The sequence below is a fragment of the Muscardinus avellanarius genome (genome assembly GCF_963383645.1).
Source record: "Muscardinus avellanarius genome assembly, chromosome: 15".
NCBI classification, from domain to species: Eukaryota; Metazoa; Chordata; class Mammalia; order Rodentia; family Gliridae; genus Muscardinus; species Muscardinus avellanarius.
The window spans coordinates 6,383,153-6,405,404 of NC_137801.1; the positions used below are offsets into that span (position 1 = coordinate 6,383,153).

General features: G+C 46.0%; 1 protein-coding gene across 2 annotated transcripts in view; it reads left to right on the forward strand.

Moving 5' to 3' along the window:
* Positions 1–22,252, forward strand: part of CPSF3 (cleavage and polyadenylation specific factor 3) — a gene marked incomplete at both ends in the record, with an annotated part of 34,040 nt that overhangs the window by 1,810 nt on the left and 9,978 nt on the right. For both annotated transcript variants that reach the window (XM_080711741.1, XM_080711742.1), the window contains 12 exons: positions 1,868–1,931; positions 2,883–2,980; positions 3,767–3,895; positions 5,295–5,472; positions 7,047–7,136; positions 12,296–12,446; positions 14,052–14,227; positions 14,654–14,812; positions 16,565–16,711; positions 18,592–18,744; positions 19,986–20,094; positions 21,539–21,637. In XM_080711741.1, the coding sequence (XP_080567867.1) occupies positions 1,868–1,931; positions 2,883–2,980; positions 3,767–3,895; positions 5,295–5,472; positions 7,047–7,136; positions 12,296–12,446; positions 14,052–14,227; positions 14,654–14,812; positions 16,565–16,711; positions 18,592–18,744; positions 19,986–20,094; positions 21,539–21,637 (1,553 nt within the window). The remainder of the gene's footprint in view (positions 1–1,867; positions 1,932–2,882; positions 2,981–3,766; positions 3,896–5,294; positions 5,473–7,046; positions 7,137–12,295; positions 12,447–14,051; positions 14,228–14,653; positions 14,813–16,564; positions 16,712–18,591; positions 18,745–19,985; positions 20,095–21,538; positions 21,638–22,252) is intronic.

Genomic DNA, 22,252 nt, shown 5'->3' on the forward strand with positions numbered 1-22,252 from the left:
AAATAATCCAGCCGGGTGTGGTGGCGCACTCTTGTAAACCCAGCATTTGGGAGGCTGAGATAGGAGGATCACAGTTTGCGGACAGCCTCAGCTACTTAGGCCCTTGCAACTCAGTGAGACCCTGTTTCAAAATAAAGAATAAAAAAATAGGGCTGGGGGTGTAGCTCGGAGGTACGATGCCCCTGGGTTCCATCCCCAGTACCATACCAGAAAAAGAAATAATCCAAGTATGAGTGATAAGAGCTTGTGATCAGTGGAATTAGGGGCAAGGAGTTGGAAAGAAATGGGTTTGAGGGAATTAGGAAGCAAAGTCTGTAGGATTTTCTAGCTGATCAGATGTTATCAGATGACATTTGGTTGTGGAAAGCAAGGCAGAAGTGTTCAGATCAGATGACTCAGGTCCTAGGCTAGGCGGCTGGTAGAGAGTACGGAGGTATAGGCCTGCAGTGTATTTGGTTTTTTTTTTTTATAGCAGCTTTATTGAGATGTAGTTTGCCTACCATATAACTCACTTAAAGTAGGCAGCTTGGCCGGGCGTGGTGGCGCACGCTTGTAATCCCCGCACTTGGGAGGCTGAGACAGGAGGATTGCGCAAGTTCGAAGCCAGCCTCAGCTGGCTTAAGAGACCCTGTTTCCAAATAAAAATATAAAATAGGTCTGGGAGTGTAGCCCGGAGGTAGAAGGCCCCTGGGTTCCATCCCCAGTACCACCAAAAAAAAAAAAAAAAAATTAATAATAATAATAAAAATAAATAAATAAATAAGTAAAGTAGGCAGCTCAAGCTGAGTGTGGTGGTGCATGCCTGTAATCCCAGTACTTGGGAGGCTGAGGCAGGAGATTTGCAGGTTGGAGACCAGCCTTAGCAATTTAGCAAGAACCTGTTTCAACAAAATGAATAAGAAGGTTTAGGGGCGTCGCCCAGAGGTAGATTGCCCCTGGGTTCAATCCCCAGTACCAAAAGTATAAAATAAAATGTACAGTTTAGCAGGGTGTGGTGGCACATACCTGTAATCCCAGTTCTTGGGAACCTCAGGAGGATCACAGGTTCCAGGCCAGCCTTAGTAACTTAGAGAGACCCTGTTTCAAAATAAAAGGCTAGGCTTATAGCTTAGGGGTAGAATGCTCTTGGGTTCAATCCCCAGTTCCCAAGTAAATAAAGTGTACAACTCAATGGTTTTTAATATATTGACAGAATTGTACAACCATCACCACTATCTGATTCCAGAACATTTTCATCACTCAAAAAATACCTTGTACCTTTTGACAGTCCTGTTCCTTTCTCCTCAGCTCTAGGTAACCACTAAGCTGTTTTCTTTTTCTATAGATTTGGCTTTTCTAGACATAGAAATGGAGCCATACCATATCTGGCTTTCACTTAGTATAGTATTTTTTTTGGGGGGGGTGGGTGTGGGGATGGAACCCAGGGGCATTCTACCTCTGAGCTATACCCCCTGCCCTATTTTTTATTCTTTATTTTGAAACAGGGTCTCACTGAGTTGTGGAGGGCCTCACTAAGTAGCTGAGGCTGGCAGAGAACCTGCGATCCTCTGGTCTCAGCCTCCCAAGTACCGAGATTACAAGTGTGCACCACCACACCTAGCTTAGAAGATTGAATTTAACCTTTGGGCTTCTTGAATCTGTACCACTTAATCTCACGGTTTGAACAACTGCAAACTTCCTAAATCTTCAAGGATTACTTTTCGTCTTTCCCTCCTGGACGCTATTCTTCCCTTTCCTTGTGATTTTCTAGAACCCTCATCTGCCTTGAATTTTTTAATTTTTTAAACTGATCTAACTGGTAAAGTTTAAATTTATTGGATTTCATTTTGATTGTGCTTTATCATTTTATTTCTCCCCTTGTTTACAGCGGAGCTGGGCAAGAAGTAGGAAGATCATGTATTATTTTGGAATTCAAAGGAAGAAAAATAATGGTAATTATTATTATTATAGTACTGAGGCTTGAACCTGGGGCCTCATGCATGCCAAGCACATGCCCTATCCCGGAGCATGCCACAGCTCTGGTAGTTATTCCTTTGACAGAGCAAGAACGTGCCTCTGTTTTAGTGGGTGGTGGGTCTTTTTAGTAGACTAGCTATCTGTTTAGCTCCCAGAAAAAATGTTACAGAGCATATGCTCTCTATGATGTTAAAGAGAATAATATATATTTCTGCATAGTAATTTGACAAAACATTCACTAAACTAAGAAGACTTGCCCTAAGATTGTAGAACCGCCGGCTAGATCTGCTGAACTCTTGTTTCCTGGAAGTCCTTCCATCCTGAAGGCCCCATGGAAGACGCCAAGGAACTGAGCGCCGGTGTGCACAGTGCCCTGGCCACCCCCGTGCAGCGCACAGTGACTGAGCCCAGGTGGTGTGCGGGGCTGCGGGCCGCTCTGAGCCCGCTTCCTAGTACTTTGGTAGTAACGCCCTATAAACAAGTGCACCCTTAATGACCAGCCCTTCAGAGTGTGCGTAATGATGACCTTCTGACCCGGTAGTAGTAAATCTGTGGTCCCTTAAAGTCCCTGCCATCTCCTGACATCAGAGTTCTTGGAAAAACACTTTGTGAGTAAGCCTTAAAAGTTGCCGGGAAGATGTCTTGTGTTTTGCATCCTGTGACCCTAAATTGGGCTATATTTTAAATTTGAGTAGTTAGAGGGTTTTTTTAATTTTTGTTTTTGTGGTGCTGGGGATTGAACCCAAGGGCTTTGTGGGGAAGTTAGAATTGTTAACATGGGCCACATTTAGTAAGAATTGCATTCTGGGGGCTAGTATAAAGAGGCCGTCTTGATTGTGTGGGATGGATCAGCTTAATTAGTGTGTGTTTGCTGAATGAGGTTTAATCAAGTGTGCAGGCGGTTGTGATCTTTTTGTCTTTTCCAGCTAGACTGTGGGATCCACCCCGGCCTAGAAGGGATGGATGCGCTTCCTTACATCGATTTGATCGACCCGGCTGAGATCGATCTCCTGTTAATTAGTCAGTAAGTTTTCCCCTGAATAACAATGTTTTTCAAGGACTTTTATTATGCAGATCTTTCTTTACCAGGTTATAAGATTTGGGCATTTTAAAAAAACAAATGCTTTTGCTAAGAATCATATTGCAAATATCTTGAGCTAAACCAGCACTCCATTTTGTCATCACTGGCTAGAAACGTTTACCCAAAAAAATGTATTTAGCTACCCCTGCATGTAATCCAGTGAGTGGGGGGAAGAAGACAGTGCACACTTTAAATTGTTGTCTAATGTGAGACGTCACGGCCAGCCTCAGCAACTTAGTGAGGCCCTGTTTCAAAATGAAAAAGAATAGAATAGAGCTGGGGGTGTAGCTTGAAAGTAGCCCGCCCCTGGGTTCCCTCCCCAGCACTACAAAAAGAGAGAGACCAAGAAAGCCCTTTTCCAGATAGCTCCCTGAGTTCACTGTCAGGTCACAGTCTTCTGTAAGAATTTTGTCTATAAATAGTGGCGTCTTTCAACTTACGCTGTTAAAACGTTTGTTAAATTCTGGCTTCCACGAGTAGGTTTGCTTATATTCTTTGCTCTCTAGTGACTGATAGAGTTTATACTGTTTTTCAGATGCTTTTCAAATCTCTTTCTCATACTAGAGCTGTATGTGTCACCCTCCTTGGCTCATACCTACCCTCAGTTTCTTGACAGTGTCCTCATGAAATTGCTGTATAAAGCATCTTGTGCACTGAGCAGTAGTTCACCACATGAGCACCTGGTGGGTACGATTTTAAGGATTAACAGTCTCTTTGCTTTTCTGGAAGTTTCCATTTGGATCACTGCGGAGCTTTGCCCTGGTTTCTACAGAAGACAAGCTTCAAAGGAAGAACATTTATGACGCACGCCACAAAAGCTATTTATAGATGGCTTCTTTCAGATTATGTCAAAGTTAGGTAAGTCCCACTGTTAGATTATACAGGCTGTGCACAGCACATGTGGCTCAAAATGAGACCATATTGTATTTCAAAATAAGGCACTCTCAAGCTGGGCCTGGTGGCGCACGCTTATAATCCCAGCGATCCCAGGAGGATCGCGGTTCATGGACAGCCTCAGCTACTACTTAGTGAGGCCCTGTGGAACTCAGTGAGACCCTGTTTCAAAATAAAGAATAAAAAATAGGGCTGGGCACTGGGCGTGTTGGCGCACACTTGTAATCTCCGCGCTTGGGAGGCGGAGACAGGAGGATCGCACTGGTTCGAAGCCAGCCCCGCTGGCTTAAGAGAACCTGTTTCCAAATAAAAATATAAAATAGGTCTGGGAGTGTAGTCTGGAGGTAGAAGGGCTTCCAGGAACCCCAGTACCACCAAAAATAATAATAATAATAATAATAGGGCTGGGGGTAAAGTAATAATAATAATAGGGCTGGGGTGTAGCTCGGAGGTAGAATTCCCTTGGGTTCCATCCCCAGTACTGCAAAGATAAATAAATAAATAAGTAAGTAAGTAAGTAAGTAAGGCACTTTGTTCATGAGGATGACAGTAATTTAGTCATCAAATACCTATTGTATATCAGTATCTTCCTGGCCTTAAAGACTTCTATATAGTTTTCACATCCTTTTAGGTCCTTGTTAAATTTACATGAGCCATAAGTATGATTGTAATGCTCTGTATTATTTCATAACTGTATTAAAATTTAAGATGAAATATGCTAGGCAGTGACATATGTTGAATTCTTATTTTGAGTTAACTGATCTGTGAAAATTCACTTTTTTTTTTTTAACCCCCATTACACTGGGGGCATTTTACTTCCAAGCTACATCCCCAGCCCTTTTTATTTTTTATTTTTGAAACAGGGTCTTGCTAAGTTGCTGAGGCTGGCTTCAAACCTGTGACCTTCTTATCGCAGCCTCCGAAGTACTGGAATTATAGCTGTGTGCTACCACATTCAACTGTTATCTTTTTTTTTCTTTTTTTGAAACAGGATGTCACTAAATTGCCTTGTCCTGGCCTTCAACCTGTGATCCTCCTGTCTTAACCTTCCAAATACTGGGATTAGAGGCAGGTACCGTCAGGCCGGGCCTTTTTTTTTTAATACTGGGGATTGAACTCAGGGGCATTACTCTACCTCCAAATTACATCCCCTTCCATATTTTATTTTTTATTTTGAAACAGGGTATCTCAAGTTTCTGAGGGCCTCACTAAATTGCTGAGGCTGGCTATGAACCTGGGACCCTCCTGTCTCAGTCTCCCAAGAACTGGGGTTACAGGCATGCGCCGCCAAACCCAGCTAGTTCCAAGACTTCCCAGAATGACCTTCCTCCTCATTCTTTTCGTCGGCCCCTTTGACATTTAGTAACATATCAGCAGACGACATGCTGTACACCGAGACAGATCTGGAAGAAAGCATGGACAAAATCGAAACCATCAACTTTCACGAAGTGAAAGAAGTTGCAGGAATCAAGTTCTGGTGTTACCACGCTGGCCACGTCCTGGGAGCCGCCATGTTCATGATCGAGATCGCGGGCGTGAAGGTGCGTCTGGCTTGGGCCCTTCCTCCCCGACAAGCGGCGTTAAAGGTTCCCTCGGGCCTCCAGGGTGTCAGAACCCTGAAACAGGATAAGATAAGCTGATGCCTTTCCTTGTAAATACGCTTCCTCCGTTATGATAGAAGGAAAATGAGTATTTCAGAGAGTTCAGTCCACACACGCACGCACACACACACACACACACGCACGCACGCACACACACACACACACACACACACACACACGGCAGGGTTGGTTTCTTTCACTCGTGACATTTGGAAGCCGGCTAGGTGTGCTGCCTTTAAAATGAAAACATTTGGTATTCACGTCTCGTCTCGGTATCTTAGAACTCACCGATAGCCCTCAGCAGGGCGGACTGCAAGGGCGAAGGGGTAAAGGAGACGCCGCCGCGGCGTGCTTCAGGGACATGAGTGGACGTGCCCGGGGGGCCACGCGGCTCCCACAATCCAGAGCGGCATTCGCTGAGCGAGCTTTGAAAATACCTGCTGAATAGAATTCGGGCGCGGCGCCTTGGAGTTTTAGGTTTGCTAGGTGGTTCTCTTTAGCCCGAGTGGAGAGCCTCTGTTGTAGCGTAACACTGTCCTAAGCTTCTGGAGCTGCTCATCTATATGAAGCTTGGGCAGTGGACTTGCACAGTCTAGAACCAGATCACCTGTTCTCGCACTTGGCTCCAGAGCACAGAAAACAAGCAGGAAATAGCGCGAGCGCAGAGAGAGCTCAGTGCTCACTTGGAATGGCCGTGTGCGCTCCTAGGACTCTGTCTTCATTTTAGACACTTCTCCGCGGACCTTGGGAGATTCCTTTCTCTCTGAGAAGTTCAGAGCCTTTCTCCAGTTTACTCATCTATGGGTTATCTTTAGGAGATGATTCTAGGACATGTTACTCTCCTTAATCAGTTCAAATGATTGAAATACAGGATGGTTTAGTGATGTGTGTGTGTGTGTGTGTGTGTGTGTGTGTGTGTGTGTATGTGTGTGTGTGTGTTTTCTTGCTTGCTAGGGATTGAACCCAGGTGCTTTCTACCTCTGAGGTACACCCACAGCCCTGTTTATTTTCATTTTGAAACAGGGTTTTCCTGGGTTGTTGAGAGTCTCTATTTGCTGAGCCTGTCCTCTAACCTGTGATCCTCCCATTTCAGCCTCTCAAGTACTGGAATCTGCAATTACAGGCATGTGCCACCATGCCCAGACACAAGAATAATATCTAAATTTCATCAGATGTAGTCTGTTTTGTTTTTGGTTTTGTTTTTTATTTTTTGTGGAACTAGGAGTTGAACCCAGGAACATTCTACCTCTAAGCCAGATTTTTTTATTCTGTATTTTGAAACAAGGTCTCAGTAAGTTATGGAGGGCCTCACTAAGCAGCGGAGGCTGTCCATGAACTGCATTCCTCCTGTCTCAGCCTCCCAAGTACTGGGATTACAACCATGCACCACCACGCCCAACTATAGTCTGTTTTTATAGTTTCGTTTTACTGTTAGATTTTAGAAGATTAAAATGTTCACTAGCAAAATAAAGCCTTCCCCAAATCCTGACTTTCTAATTTTATCTTTTTCATAGCTTTTGTACACGGGTGATTTCTCAAGACAAGAAGATAGACACCTAATGGCAGCTGAAATTCCTAATATTAAGCCTGATATTCTTATCATTGTAAGTATTAATGTATTGTGTTGTAATTAGCATAATATAACCAGAAATTTTCTAATGGAAGAAACCATAATCTCAGATTCATAATGCTATTAGATATAAATCTGTGGGATTTTCAGTAGAGGACTTTGTTTTGGGCTATTTTATTTACTGTTGCTATACTTTCTTGCCATTAGTGCATTAAGTATAGCAGAGGCATCAGGCTGTCTGGCCAGGATGTTCTGAACTGAGTGCACCCTCTCCCAGTCTTCTAAATATTTTTGCCAAGGTGACTTACCCCAGATTTGTAGAACATCTTAAAGGTTAGTTTAGGCCGGGCATGGGGGTGCACACTTGTAATCCTGAGACAGGAAGATTGCAGGCTCGTAGCCAGCCTCAGCTACTTAGGCCCTCTGCAACTGTTGCAGACTAATCTCAGTCGGGTCGTTATTGTCCGCTCCTGGTCAAATCCTCAGAAAGATGGGGCAAAAGGCAGGTGGAGTTCTGCAGAATCTTTTCTGCAGCGATTCTTTCCCTTTAGGGACTAAATTTTCTTTAGGTCCCTAAATGACGACGCTTTGGAAAGAACCTGAGGTGGACAAAGGCTTCTTGAGCCAATGACACTTTATTACAAAAACCCCAAGAAATTTATACCCTTTACCAGTAAAGTTAAGAGAACAAGGGGGGTGGGTGTCTTTCAGCTGGCTGTTGGCCCTCGAAGAATTAACTCCTGTTCCTCTCCAAGGTCTTACAGATAAGCAGTTCCAGGTGGCAGCCTCCCAGAATAGTCAAGGCTTGGGAGCTTCTCGGGGAATCTTCTTTAACTTTTCCTGGAACTTTTCCATCTTTTTGGGCTCAGTTCAGATAGCAAGTGTGGGGAAATGTGGTGATTCAGGTGGATGTGATGGAGTTTCTTCAGGTGTTGGTACCTTATCTTCTAAGTCTGAAAGCTTAAGCATACTCACAACACAGTTTGGCAGACAAAATACCACAAACAACACCACAAGGTTCTTAGTTTTATTTGTCAGATGTATTTCCTTAACTGCTGAACACTCTTCTTTAGACAACAAGCCTATTAAAAGCCTACTCATCTTTAATAATCCACTTCCCTGTCACAAACTCTCTGCAGCCTGCTTCTAACTTTCTAATTCCTTCCTTTCCCAGTTGGGACTTTCTTATGATAAGCTCTTCTTCATGCAAAAATGCTTTTCTTACTCTTACGGTATTTCCTTTCCTTCATACATATATATTTAGAACGTCTGTCCTTTATTTTGTCATATTCATTTCTAACTATGCGGTCAGTCAACAGTCTTTTTCTTTGGGTCTATTGTATTTGGGCAGCTAAGTTGTTTATCAACTAAATTGCTTTAAGGTCAAACATAAGGTTTTTCTCTGTCTCTAGGCAGGATTTCAAGGGTAAACAGTTATTTTGAACTGAGCTACTTTGTCGGAGTTAATGGATAGTGATGAAGGTCGGAGGCCATTTGTGATTGCTGCAGCTGGGGTGCTTATCACAGTACCTGAATTCTGGCCAGTCTTTTCATTATTGTTGAGCAGAGCCAAGGACGTTTAGACAAATTATTAGAGAGTTTATTTCCACAGACTCAGTTTCTTTTTAGTTCTAATTTCACATCACTGGAGCAATTCGTGTAGAAAGTTAAAAGGAATAATAGTGAAGGGTATCTAAAAGTGGGGGGTACTTTGGCCAGAGACGATACCTCCTTCTCGGGGTTTTTTTGCCGATTAACTATGTGGAGTGGGGTCTCAACACATAGATGCCGAGGCAGCAGGATGTCTTGGCATGCAACCTAGTGTGACCCTCTTTCAAAACAAAGGAATAAAATAGGGCTGAGGGTATAGCTCAGAGGTAGAATGCTCCTGGGTTCCATCCCCAATGTCACCAAAAAATATTTATTTTTTTAGAAGCTGCGTGTAGTGCAGACACGTGTAATCCCAGTACTTGGGAGGCTCAGACAAGAGGATCATAGGTTTTGAGTCCAGCCCCAACAATATAGTGTTACTCTCAGCAACCTAACGTGACTTTATTTAAAAAAAAAAATACAAAGGGCTGGGGGTGTGTCTATGAGAGTTAGAATACTCCTGGATTCAATCCCCAGTGCCATAAAGAAAGTTTATCTTAGCAGCGGTGCGGCCCTGCTGACTTACCGAGGTGTCTGTCTTTTGGCCCTTCATACAGGCTCTTGTCACGCTGATAGACCGTTTTTTCCTTTTGCACTCCTGGGGATTGAGCCCAAGGGCACTGTAACACGGAGCTACATCCACAGCGCTCTGTTTTTATCTTGAAACCGGCCTTCCTAAGTTTCCCAGGTTGGCCTTGAACTTGCGGTGTTCCCGCCTCAGCCTCCAGAGTCCCTGGGATGCGGGTGTGCGGCAGCACTCCCAGCACGTTGTTCAGCTGTGGATGTCTTGTCTGCTTATTAGGTTGCAAGTCCCAAGGAACCAAGAAAGATAAACTGTGGGTGGGCAGAAACTCTTTGGGGAGGTAGTGGGTACAAATTAAAGTCTGTCTGTGGTCCCGGTTTGGGAGGCTGAGATTGCAGGTTCAAGACCAGCTGCAGCAATCTAGTGAGACCCTTTTTCAAAACAACAACAAGCCAGGTGTGGTGGTGCACGCTTATAATCCCAGCAATTGGGAGGCTGAGACAGGAGGATCGCCGTTCGTGGCCAGCCTCAGCTACTTAGGCCCTCTGCAACGTAGTGAGACCCTGTTTCAAAATAAAGAATAAAAAATAGGGCAAAGGGCCGGGTGTGGTGGCACACGCTTGTAATCCCCGCACTTGGGAGGCGGAGACAGGAGGATCCTGCAGGTTCGAAGCCAGCCGCGCATGCTGGCTTAGGGAGACCCTGTTTCCAAATAAAAATATAAAAATAGGTCTGGGAGTGTAGCCCAGAGGTAGAAGGGCTTCCAGGAACCCCAGGACCACCAAAAAAAAAAAAAAAAAAAATAGGGCAAAGGGTGTGGCTTGGAGGTTGACTGCCCCTGAGTTCCATCTCCAGAAGAGCTGGGCCTGGGACACATGCCTGTAATCCCAGTACTTGAGAGACTGAGAAGGGAGGACCATAGGTTAGAGGCCAGCCTCAGCAACATAGCAAGACTCCCAGCAACCTAGGAAGATCCTGTTTCACAACAAGAACTAGAAAGGGCTGGGGTGGCTCAGAGGTCGAATGCGCCTGCTTCCATCGCCAGGGCAAGGGAGAGAGCGTCTGCGCCTGGGTTACCTGTGCACGCCACTGTTTGGTCAAGGTGAAGGGCTCTCGCCACCTGCAGCAGCCACCAGCTTCCCAGCCATGGGCCAGGCTCCACTGTCCCCGAGCAGCAGGCCAAGGGAGCAGCTGCGACTCGACTCGTGCTGCATAGATTGACCCTGATCTAGCCGGGCGTGGTGGCGCACGCTTGTAATCCCCGCACTTGGGAGGCTGACAGGAGGATCGCACGGGTTCGAAGCCAGCCTCAGCTACTTAGCGAGGCTCTCAGCAACTTAGTGAGACCCTTTTTCCAAATAAAATATAAAAAATAGGTCTGGGAGAATAGCCCGGAGGTAGAAAAGCCCCTGGGTTCCACCCCCAGTACCAAAAAAAAAAAAAAAAGGAAAAGAAAGAAAGAAACTGACCCTGACTTAAGGGAAGTTTTGCTTTTTTAACTCCTCGACAAGTAGTTATTTTCATGATCTCTGCGATTTTAAAGCCGCCTCCAGCGCTCATGTCTTGATGAATCACCTGGTGGCATTCTTAGAGCACAGACTCTGATTCTGTAAGTCTCGGCTGGGCCCTGAGATCCCGCGTTTCCATGGTGCTCTCAGGCAAGCCACTTCTGGGGAATGTTCAGGAGCAGGAGTGTAGGAAGCAGTGCCTGTTCCTGGCTTTAAAGCTTTTGCTTTGAGTGAATACGGCAAGCTAGAAGACACGTATGAATGTATCGCTTTGGCTCTCACCGTGGTGTATAACTACAGTGCACCAGTAAGAGGATAAAAATAAATCAATGTTTTTATGGTACTGGGTGGAATCCGGGGGCATCCTACCTCCGAGCTACACCCCAGCCCTATTTTTTATTCTTTAGTTTGAAACCGGGTCTCACTAAGTTGCAAGGGCCTCACTAAGTAGCTGAGGCTGGCCTTGAACCCACATCCTCCCGTCTCAGCCTCCCGAGTGCTGGGATAACAAGCGTGCGCCACCACACCAGGCTCCCGAGTAATTTTTAAAATTCCCTAAGCTGGGCGTGTTGGTGCACACTTGTAATTCTTGTACTTAGGAGGCTGAGACGGGAGGATCTCAGGTTACAGCCAGCCTCGGCAACTTAGTGAGACTATTTCAAAATAAAAAAGCTTAAAATTGAACTGGGAGTGTAGCTCAGAGATAGAATGCCCTGGGTTCCATCACCGGCACTGCACGTACGCACACATTCCCTAGACAAGTAAAAGGGAAACGAGAGCTTGAACTTCTCAGAAGAGAAGGGGAAAAGGCAACAAAATTATCTTGAGGGGAGAAAATGCATTTTTGTGCATATGTGAACTATTCCCTGATTCCATTTTGTAAAATGCTCTTATTACTGATGTCTGAATTCTTTTTGTTTCTTCTTGGTGGTACTGGGGTTCCTGGAAGCCCTCCTTCCTCCGGGCTACACTCCCAGACCTATTTTATATTTTTGAAACAGGGTCTCTTACGCCAGCGCGGCTGGCTTTGAACCTGCGCGATCCTCCTGTCTCCGCCTCCCAAGCGCGGGGATTACAAGCGTGCGCCACCACGCCCGGCCTGATGTCTGAATTCTAACGCTCCTATTTGCTTGTCTTTCTAATTAATATTATGTTGATAATATACTAATAACTTTGTTCATCTAAATGGCCTGTTGTCCTGCTAATGGAGAAATTTATCTCTGCTTCAGCATTTCATTTATGTTTAGTCTGTTCCTTCTTTCTTTCTTTCTGGTGTTACTGGGGACTGAATCCAGGGGCAGTCTACCCCTGAGCTCTGCCCCTAGCCCTAAGTTTATTTTTATTTGGAAACAGAGTTTCTCTAAGCTGCTGAGGGTCTAACGGGAACCTGTGATCTTCCTGTCTCGGCTTCCTGTGCCCGGGATCACGAGCGTGCGCCACCCCCAGCTCGGCTTCAGTTTCGACTCTTTGGGGACTGTGCTGTTGGGCTCACGTGTCTCGCCTGTCATCCAGGAATCTACCTACGGGACTCATATCCACGAGAAGCGTGAAGAGCGGGAAGCGAGGTTCTGTAACACCGTCCACGACATCGTCAACAGAGGGGGCAGGGGCCTCATCCCTGTCTTTGCGCTCGGAAGGGCCCAGGAGCTGCTCTTGATTCTGGGTAGGCTGTTGCCTGTTTATGTGGGCGTCGACTCAAAGCTCATTGCAGTTTACTGAGATCATGACATGGCTTCAGAGCCTCACTCAACCTTTCTGGACTTTAGTTTCTTCATTAAAAGTGACGATTTAAGCCAGGCGTGGGGGCGCACACTTGTAATCCCAGGATTCGGGAGGCTGAGACAGGAGGATCGCGGTTCTTGGACAGCTTCAGTTACTTAGTGAGGCCCTCCGCAACTTAGTGAGACCCTGTTTCAAAATAAAGAGTAAAAAATAGGGCAGGGGGTGTATCTCAGAGGTGAATGCCCCTGGGTTCCATCACCAGACCTGCAGAAATGAATGAATGAATGAATGAATGAATGAATGAATGAATGAATGTGACGATTTAGCCAGGCGTGGTGCCGCACTCTTGTAATCCCAGCATTTGGGAGGCTGAGACAGGAGGATCACACAGGTTTGAAGCCAGCCTCAGCTACTTAGTGAGGCCCTTTACTACTCAGTGAGACCCTGTTTCAAGAAAAAGAATTTAAAAAAAAAAAATAGCTGGGCGTGGTGGCGCACGCTTGTAATCCCCGCGCTTGGGAGGCTGAGACAGGAGGATCGCACAGGTTTGAAGCCAGCCTCAGCTACTTAGTGAGGCTCTTAGCAACTCAGTGAGACCCTGTTTCCAAATAAAATATAAAATGGGTCTGGGAGTATAGCCTGGAGGTAGAAAAGCCCCTGGGTTCCACCCCCAGTAACACCAAAAAAAAAAAAAAATAGCTTTACTTTCTGGGAAGTTATATTTTGTAACTAGTATTTTATATGTCTGTTTGAAATATTAATAACACACTTTTATTTAGAAACCATTGTAAGAGTTGGGTGTGATGGTGCATGCCTGTAATCTCAGTACTTGGGAGACTGAAGCAGGAGGATCACAGGCTCGAGGCCAGCCTCAGCAACTTAGTGAGACTGCTTCAAAATAAAAAATAAAAAAGGGCTGAGGGTGTAGCTTAGAGATAGAATGCCTCTGATTCAATTTTCAGTACCAAAAAAATTACAAGATTAAGTGTCTCTGGGGCAATAAGTTATGGTCCGTTATTCAGTATAAACTTGCGCTAAATCATTTGTAAAACCTTCTAGACTTTGGTCTGTGATCACATATTTGCAGGTTTTACATCAGTAATTAGGAATAAGCTTTGCATTTATAATTTTTAAGTCAGTAGGAAACAGGATAGTCTTTCTTAGACTCTAGAATATGATTAGGTGTTACTTTATTTTTGTTTATCTTTTTTTTTTTTTTTTTTGTGGGTCTGGGGATGGAACCCAGGGGCATTCGACCTCCGAGCTACACCCCCTGCCCTATTTTTTATTCTTTATTTTGAAACAGGGTCTCACTGAGTTGCAGAGGGCCTCACTAAGTAGCTGAGGCTGTCTGCGAACCGTGATCCTCCGGCCTCAGCCTCCCGAATGCTGGGATTATAAGCGTGCGTCACCACGCCCGGCATATTTTTGGTTATCTGAATTTAGTAAAAAAAATTTTAAAAAGCTTATTGTGGTCATCATTTATTGCTCAAATGATTTGCCTCACATGACAAGGTGACGCTACTTCCTTTGAAAATTGTCCTAGATGAGTACTGGCAGAATCACCCAGAGCTCCACGACATTCCTATATACTATGCGTCGTCGTTGGCCAAGAAGTGCATGGCCGTGTACCAGACCTACGTGAACGCCATGAACGACAAGATCCGGAAGCAGATCAACATCAACAACCCCTTTGTTTTCAAACACATCAGCAACCTCAAGGTGAGGCTCGGGAGCAGGGCGGGCCGTCCTTGGCGGTGCTGGGCGCCGGGCGCCCCTTCTCAGCGGGCGTCCTCTCTGCGCTCCGTCACCACCGCAGCAGCTGCCGCTCGTTTTCCTGGGGTGAATTTTGCCACTTGCTCAGAGTTTACAGTTGGCAAATAACGAGAAAAACATCCTGTTCCCCGTTAAGTGGCTTCTCGTTCGAACCTCGTTTTGCGTGTGTGTTTTGGGGGTGCCGTGCTGCAGAGCGTGCACCCCGGGGCCTTGCACGTGCCGGGCAAGCACCGCGCCACCGGAGCACGTCGCAGACCTCTGCTAGCCCGGATTTGCACCGCAGACTCCGCGTGCTTTTCCTCGGTCATTAAAACTGACGGACGCCTGGTTGCACGCGGCAGCCGACACGCATGTGCCGTTCCTCTTCCTCAGAGCATGGACCATTTCGATGACATCGGCCCCAGCGTCGTGATGGCCTCCCCAGGCATGATGCAGAGCGGCCTGTCCAGAGAGCTGTTCGAGAGCTGGTGCACCGATAAGAGGAACGGAGTCATCATAGCTGGGTACTGCGTAGAAGGGACACTTGCCAAGGTCAGTGCCAGGCTGCGAGTACTGTTGCTCCTAAGCAGAGTCGCAGAGGTTTTGCCGTCGAAGCAGCTCTTTCAATAACTCAAGTTTTGATTTTTAAAAATGAGGCTAGGAGTAGTCAAGCATCGGTGTTCACAGGCGCAGGAGCCCAGCAGACGCCCGGGAGACAGGTCCCGCGTTAAAGTGGTGAAGCCCTCGGCCGCCTGCCAGTTAGAACAAGGCCAGGCCGGGCGTGGCGGCGCACGCTTGTCATCCCAGCATCCGGGAGGCTGAGACAGGAGGATCGCGGTTCGCGGACAGCCTCAGCTACTACTTAGCGAGGCCTCTGCAACTCAGTGAGACCCGGTTTCAAAATAAAGAATAAAAAATAGGGCAGGGGGTGTAGCCCGGAGGTCAAATACCCCTGGGTTCCATCCCCAGACCCGCAAAAAAAAAAAAAAGAACAAGGCCAGGCAGCTGCTTGACACAGACACTTCAGACCCTCAGCTAATGAAGAAGTCTTCTAATACAGCTTGAGGATTTCTGACCCAAAGTGCTTGAGACCGCAAGTGTTTCATCGGGTTTTTAGGATTTTCTGGATTTGAGGTATTTGCGTAGACTTTGCCAGCTGAGCGTTCCTAGTCTTTTTGTAGTCAAAAAGTATTGGATTTTGGAACATTTTTAAGTTAGGGATTCTCACCCTGTAACATAGTCTTTATTTTATTTATTTTTGTGGTACTGGAAATTGAACCCAGGAGCATTTTGCCTCTGAGTTACGCCCCCAGCCCTAATTCATTTTTTATTTTGAAACAGGGTCTCACTAAGGAACAGAGGGCCTCACTAAGTTGCTGAGACTGGCCTCAAACCTTCAATCCTCTTGTCTCAGCCTCCCAAGTACTGGGATTACAGGCATGTGCTACCACACACCTAGTCTAACGTATTCTTTGTGTGTGTGTGTGTGTGTGGTCATGGGGTGGAACTCAGAGGACTCTACCTCTGGGCTACGCCCCTGACCTATTTTATATTTTATTTGGAAACAGGGTCTCACTAAGTAGCTGAGGCTGGCCACGAGCCTGTGCGATCCTCCTGTCTCAGCCTCCCAAGCGCTGGGATTACAAGCGTGCGCCACCACGCCCAGCTAACATACATTCCTTTAAAAAGCTGAGTATGCCTGGGTTGACTGCCGTCTTCCTGCTGATATAAAGTGTCTGGTGGCAGCTTTTAGAGACGTCGAGACGTCGATATACCAGAGAACATGCGCAGAACTTTCGAGACAATTGATGAGCACCCAAGCGTGCGTCCCCTGACTTCTTGCCGTTAACATCTATTTTATTTTTAAGAACTACAATGTGATTTGTCATTTTAATTTTTATTACTTCATTCTGTAAAGTTACTTAGAGAGAATTTGGACCATATACTTAGAATAGATTTCTAGTATAGAATTACCCTGGTGTTTTATATAAATCCTGATATTTGGGAAGTGACTTGTGCTAGCAGGAGGAGTTAGGTTCGCAGGTTTGTCTTTCTAATCACGTTACAATTTTGATTGCCAGCATTCCAAATATATTGAATTTCAGTTCATCTTCCTCTTCTGATTAAATGTTTTCTTGATCAAGAGAATGAGGACTTGATACCTATTGAGTGTTAGAGTGATTTTGTACTAAAGGTCCTAAATTTAGCATAAGAGCTTAGGCTGCATGAAAAAAAAATATGAAAGTATACTTTTTTTTTCTAATTGGATAGTTTGTCTTGTTTTCTTATATTTGTTTTCGACAGCATATCATGTCTGAGCCTGAAGAAATCACTACCATGTCTGGACAGAAGTTGCCACTGAAAATGTCTGTTGATTACATTTCTTTCTCTGCTCACACAGATTACCAGCAGACCAGCGAGTTTATTCGTGCTTTGAAACCGCCTCATGTGGTTAGTGTCTGGTTTGACTTAAAACATTAAAGGGGAAAGGCATACCCAGGAACCAGTGTGGCAGCAGCTCACGGCTCCACGTCACCCCGCGAGCGTGTGCACTTGGCTGGGCCTCCACGGCGCCCCCATGTTATGCTGGCTAGCACTCACACCTGCCAGCCCCAGCTCTAAAAGCTTAAGAGCCAGGCCTGGGAGCGCAGCTGCTCGTTGTGAATCTGAGCTCCATTGCTCGCTGTGTGACCTTGGGCAAGTTACCTGACCTCTCTCCCTGCACCTCATTGTGAGTAGGGATGACGGTACCTTTGAAGGTTATTGTGGAGGCTGAACGAGAGGGCAGGTGTCAGGAGCTCTTAACATGGTGCCAGGCGCAGAGGAAGTGCTGATAATGATATTAAGTCAACAGCACAAAGGTAACTTGGAGAGGAGAAAAATAAGTGATAGTAGTAAAAGTTCAAGATTGAAATAGATATAAAACACCACTGTAGGCTGGGCGTGGTGGTACACGCTTGTAATCCTGCGCTTAGGAGGTGGAGACAGGAGGATCGCGCAGGTTCGTAGCCAGGCTCACTGGCTTAGGAGACCCTGTTTCCAAATAAAAATATAAAAAAAATAGGTCTGGGAGTGTAGCCCAGAAGTAGAAGGGCTTCCAGGAACTCCAGTAACACCAAAAAAAAAACAAACAAACAAACAAAAAAACTACTGTATAGAACAGAACTCCTTATTAGTATGATTTGTCTTTTTTTTTTCGGTAGTACCGGGGATAGAACCCAGGGTCATATACCTCTGAGCTACACCCCTAGCCCTATTTTTTAGACTTTATTTTTTTTGAAACAGGTTCTCAATGAGTTGCAAAGGGCCTCACTAAGTAGCTGAGGCTGTCCACAAACCACAGTCCTCCTGTCTTTGCCTCCCGAGTGCCTGGATTACAAGCATGTGCCACCACGCCCAGCTTGATTTGTCTATACTTTTAAGCTTCAAGTAATTATGAAAGTATTGGTCACCTGTGTTGGGACCGGGACGAGGAGTAAGCCATGGAAGCCCCTTGGTTCAGCCTCTCACAAACAGAGCCTGGAAACATGGACAAGTGGTGTGCCTCGGCGGCCTACAGAAGAGGCTGCTTTGCTCTTAAAATAGTCTGCGTACAAATTTTTGGTTTAGTTTTGTACTGGGGTTGAACCTCAGGGGCATTCCACATCTAAGCTATACCCTCAGCGTTTGCTTTTTTCTTTTTACGGTGGTACTGGGAGTCCTAGAAACCCTTCTACCTCCAGGCTACACTCCCAGACACCTATTTTTTATATTTTTATTTGGAAACAGTGTCTCTTACGCGGCTGGCTTCGAACCTGCGCGAACCTGCGCGATCCTCCTGTCTCCGCCTCCCAAGCGCGGGGATTACAAGCGTGCGCCACCACGCCTGGCCCGTCAGCAGTTTTTAATTTTTTTTTTTTTTTAATTTTGAAAGGATCTGACTAGAGTGCTAAGGGTTTTGCAAAGTTGCCGAGCCTGGTCTCTTTCTTTTTTATTTATTTATTTACTTATTTTTTGGCATTGAACCCAGGGCTTGTCATGCTTGTCAAGTCCTCTACCACTGGGCTATCCCCGGCCCACTGAGGCTAGTCTCAAACTTCAGATCCTCCTGTCTCAGCCACCCAAATACTAGGGCTTGAGGCATGCCGCACCACAGCCGGCTGCGTGAGGACCTTTCTTAGCCAAGCAGGACGAAGAGGGCGACACTTTGACTAGCTAGAAGTCCTTAAAAGGAGTAAAGTTTCCTAATGTCACGTGTGGCCCTGTTTGGTGAATTCAGCTAGTGCAGGTCAGGACTGGGACCCATTTCAACAGAGGACGCTCCCCTGTGCTCTGTTCAATGTGTGCCGTAGATTTTGGTCCACGGCGAGCAGAATGAAATGGCCAGGCTCAAAGCGGCGCTGATCCGGGAATACGAGGACAACGACGAGGTCCACATCGAGGTCCACAACCCCCGCAACACAGAGGCGGTGACCCTGAACTTCAGAGGAGAGAAGCTAGCCAAGGTGAACATCTGGGCCCGATGGCTCTGCAGTCCCCATCCCAACGCCTTGCCTTCCCACACCTGATGGTAAAAGAGTGCTCATGAGCCGGGCGTGGTGACGCACGACTGCAATCCCAGTCCTGGGAGGCTGAGACAGGGGGACCGCAGGCTTGAGGACAGCCTCAGCAAGTAGTGAGACTCTCATCAACCTAGTGAGACCCTGTTTCAAAATAAAAATAAAATCGGGCTGGGATGTAGCTTGGAGGTAGAATGCCCTGGGTTCAATCCCTGGCAACACAAAAAAGAAAAAAAGGTGTTCATCGCTTGGCTGCTGGGGTACCACGCAGTATTACGTCCACCGCCTGTCATCCCCCTAAGAACCGAAAGATGGACCCCATCTCCACACGTAAGTGTTGTGTGGATATGAGAGAGATGCAAAGCTTTCTTTTTTGTGTGTGACGTACCGGGGATGGAGCCCAGGGGCTCTCTACCTCAGCTCCACTCCCAGCCCTTTTTGCTTTTATTTGGAAACAGAGTCTCGCTGCGTTGTTGAGGCTGTCCTTGAACCTGCGATCCTCCTCCTCAGCCTCCCAAACACTGGGACGATAGGCATGCTTGAAAGAATTATTTTTGATGGTGAAATACATTTTTGGAATTTAAAATTGAAATGGTTGCCGGGCGTGGTGGCGCACGCTTGTCATCCCCGCGCTCGGGAGGCAGAGACAGGAGGATCGCGCAGGTTCGAAGCCAGCCGTGCGCGCTGGCTTAGGAGACCCTGTTTCCAAATAAAAATGTAAAAATGGGTCTGGGAGTGTAGCCTGGAGGTAGAAGGGCTTCCAGGAACCCCAGTACCACCAAAAAAATAAAAAAAATAATAAAATTGAAATGGTTAAGAAAAATCCTACCTGGGACTTGAAAGGAATTCTGGAAGAAGCCTAGATTCTTACCTGTATTGTTGGTCACATATCTTTGGAAGACACTTCTAGGCAAGCTTTTAAACGTCTTTTCTGAAATTTTAAATATCAGACATAATGTTAAGTTTACAACATTCTTTTAGTACACCGTGAATCAGATACGAACCATCCTTTCTTGGTAGCCATGGTACTGCCCTGGCCGCTGAGGTAGAAAATGTCACATTTTATAATTTTCCTGGTTAAATTCACAAGTTGCTTTTGTAGTTAAAATGTCTGATGATCTCCATGTGATCGCGTGATTATCTGCGTCATACATGACTCTATTTTCCTCAACTTTTTTTTTTAATAGGTCATGGGCTTTTTAGCAGACAAAAAACCAGAGCAAGGCCAGCGGGTGTCAGGAATACTTGTTAAAAGAAACTTTAATTACCACATACTTTCTCCTTGTGACCTGTCTAGTAAGTATACCATTCACTATCATATAATTTGATCTTAGCATTGAAAGAAAATCTATGAAAACTTCTCAGTTAGTAGTCTATTTTATTTAATTTATTTTATTTTATTTTATTTGGGGGGGGGTGCTGGGGATTGAACCCAGGGGCATTCTACCTCTGAGCTACATCCCCAGCCTTATTTTTTACTCTTTATTTTGAAACGGGGTTCACTGAGTTGCGGAGGGCCTCACTAAGTAGCTGAGGCTGTCCTCGAACCTGTGATCCTCCTTTCTCAGCCTCAAATACTGGGATTACAAGTGTGCGCCACCACGCCCTGCAGCAGCCAAATTTTAAATAACAAATGATAAAGTAGGGTGAAAGTAATCTAAAGAAATTTTCCCTGAGCTGCTGAATCAGTTAAATTGCCTGTGAGGTCACTTTTTTTCTCAAGAGCAAGGTCACTTCGAAGGCCAGCCGGGCACAGTGCTGACCTCGCAGCCGCGGCAGGGCGCTTTTGCTTTCTGAAGGAACTTGGCACTCTCCAGATAAACTGATTTGTAGATCTGCGCGTGGCCGGGTGGTTTCGTCCGGGGTGCGGGAGCCGGCTTCCCATGTATGCTACGCATCGGCTCTACCACCGCGCGGCAAACCTCGCCCCGAAGCCCTCGCTGGGACGGTCCTTCAGCATTCCGAAATGGTCAAGAGGAGGAAGCAGAATCTCTTCTAATTTCCCTAAAAGGAAACACTTAATATGTCTTCATTCTCGCATTGCTTTGGAACGTGCTGGCATCGTCCAAGCAGGCGACGCCAGCCAGAGACCGTGTTGTGCGCCGTGGAGGCGCGCCAGGGAGCAGAAGGCACACCTGCAGGGAGGCGAGCAGGGCTGTGTTCAGATTGGCAGGTTGCTCTTTCCCCAGAGCGTATAAGCACTTCGGTGTCCTGAGTCTTTGTAAATTGTAACCCTTCAGCAAGCACTCCCTTTCCCAATAAACAGGTATTACCTTCAAGTAAGTACTGTGCTTTACTCTGCTCTTAGAGGACTAATACAGTATAGGTGCTTTATGAAGGGATAAGAAGTGGCCGCCGTAGCTTGGCGCAGCGGCGCGGGCCTGTAATCCCTGCACTAGGGAGCCCGCGACAACAGGACTGCGGGTTCAAGGCCAGCCTCAGCAACTGAGCGAGACCTTATCTCAGAAGAGAAAATAAAATGCGTGGCTCATGCTTGTAATCCCAGGACTTGGGAGGCGGAAGCGGCAGGCTGCCGGTTCAAAGCCAGCTTTCACAACTCGGCAAGAACTAGGTCAGAGGTAGAATGGCCCTGGGTTCAACCCCCAGGACCAGAAAGAAAGGAAAAACTGCCTTCTCGTGTGGTTTGCTTCAGCTTTTTAACCCTGTTGTGTCTTTGAAAATTGTGTCTCACGATACCGGGATTGTTTCTTCAAGTGTATTTACTCAATTTCCCCTGCAGGTTATACTGACCTGGCCATGAGCACCGTGAAACAGACCCAGGCCATTCCATACACCGGGCCCTTTAATCTGCTCTATTACCAGCTGCAAAAATTGACAGGTGTGTGTTGATTGGAATGTATGTATATGCCTTCTCCTTTTTAAGAACAGAACTTTATATCTATTTGTGCCTATTATATAACCGGTTTTGACAATTATTTCAATACTCTTTGGCCCTCACATGATCTTTTATGTTCTCTCCTTTAAGATGAACATTTTGGAGCCGGGAATGGTGGCACACACTTGTAATCCTCTTACTCGGGAGGCTTTGAGGCGAGAGGTCGCAGGTGCAAAGCCAGCCTCGACAACTTAGTGAGACCTGGTTTCCAAATAAGACATAAGAAAAATCAGGGTAGAGTAGAGTTTGGAGGTAGAATGCCTCTGGGTTCAATTCCCAGGACCAAGAAAGAGAAAATATTGACAGTATACTGATAAATTTATTTAATCCAATAAAGCCTTTTATCTTTGGTTTATTTACAACTCTAAAAATATGAGTTGTCTTTGCTCCTTGTGTTTAAAATCTATTTTAGTTGACTGTAACTAGTTTTTACTTGGGTCAGTGAAAATAATTTCTCTGGCTCCATCAGCGCCCGGTCTCCCCAGTGGTGCGTTTACCAGAATTTGTGGCCATTGCCCGCCGGCCATTGAGGACAGACCTCTCCAGTCTGGTTTGCCA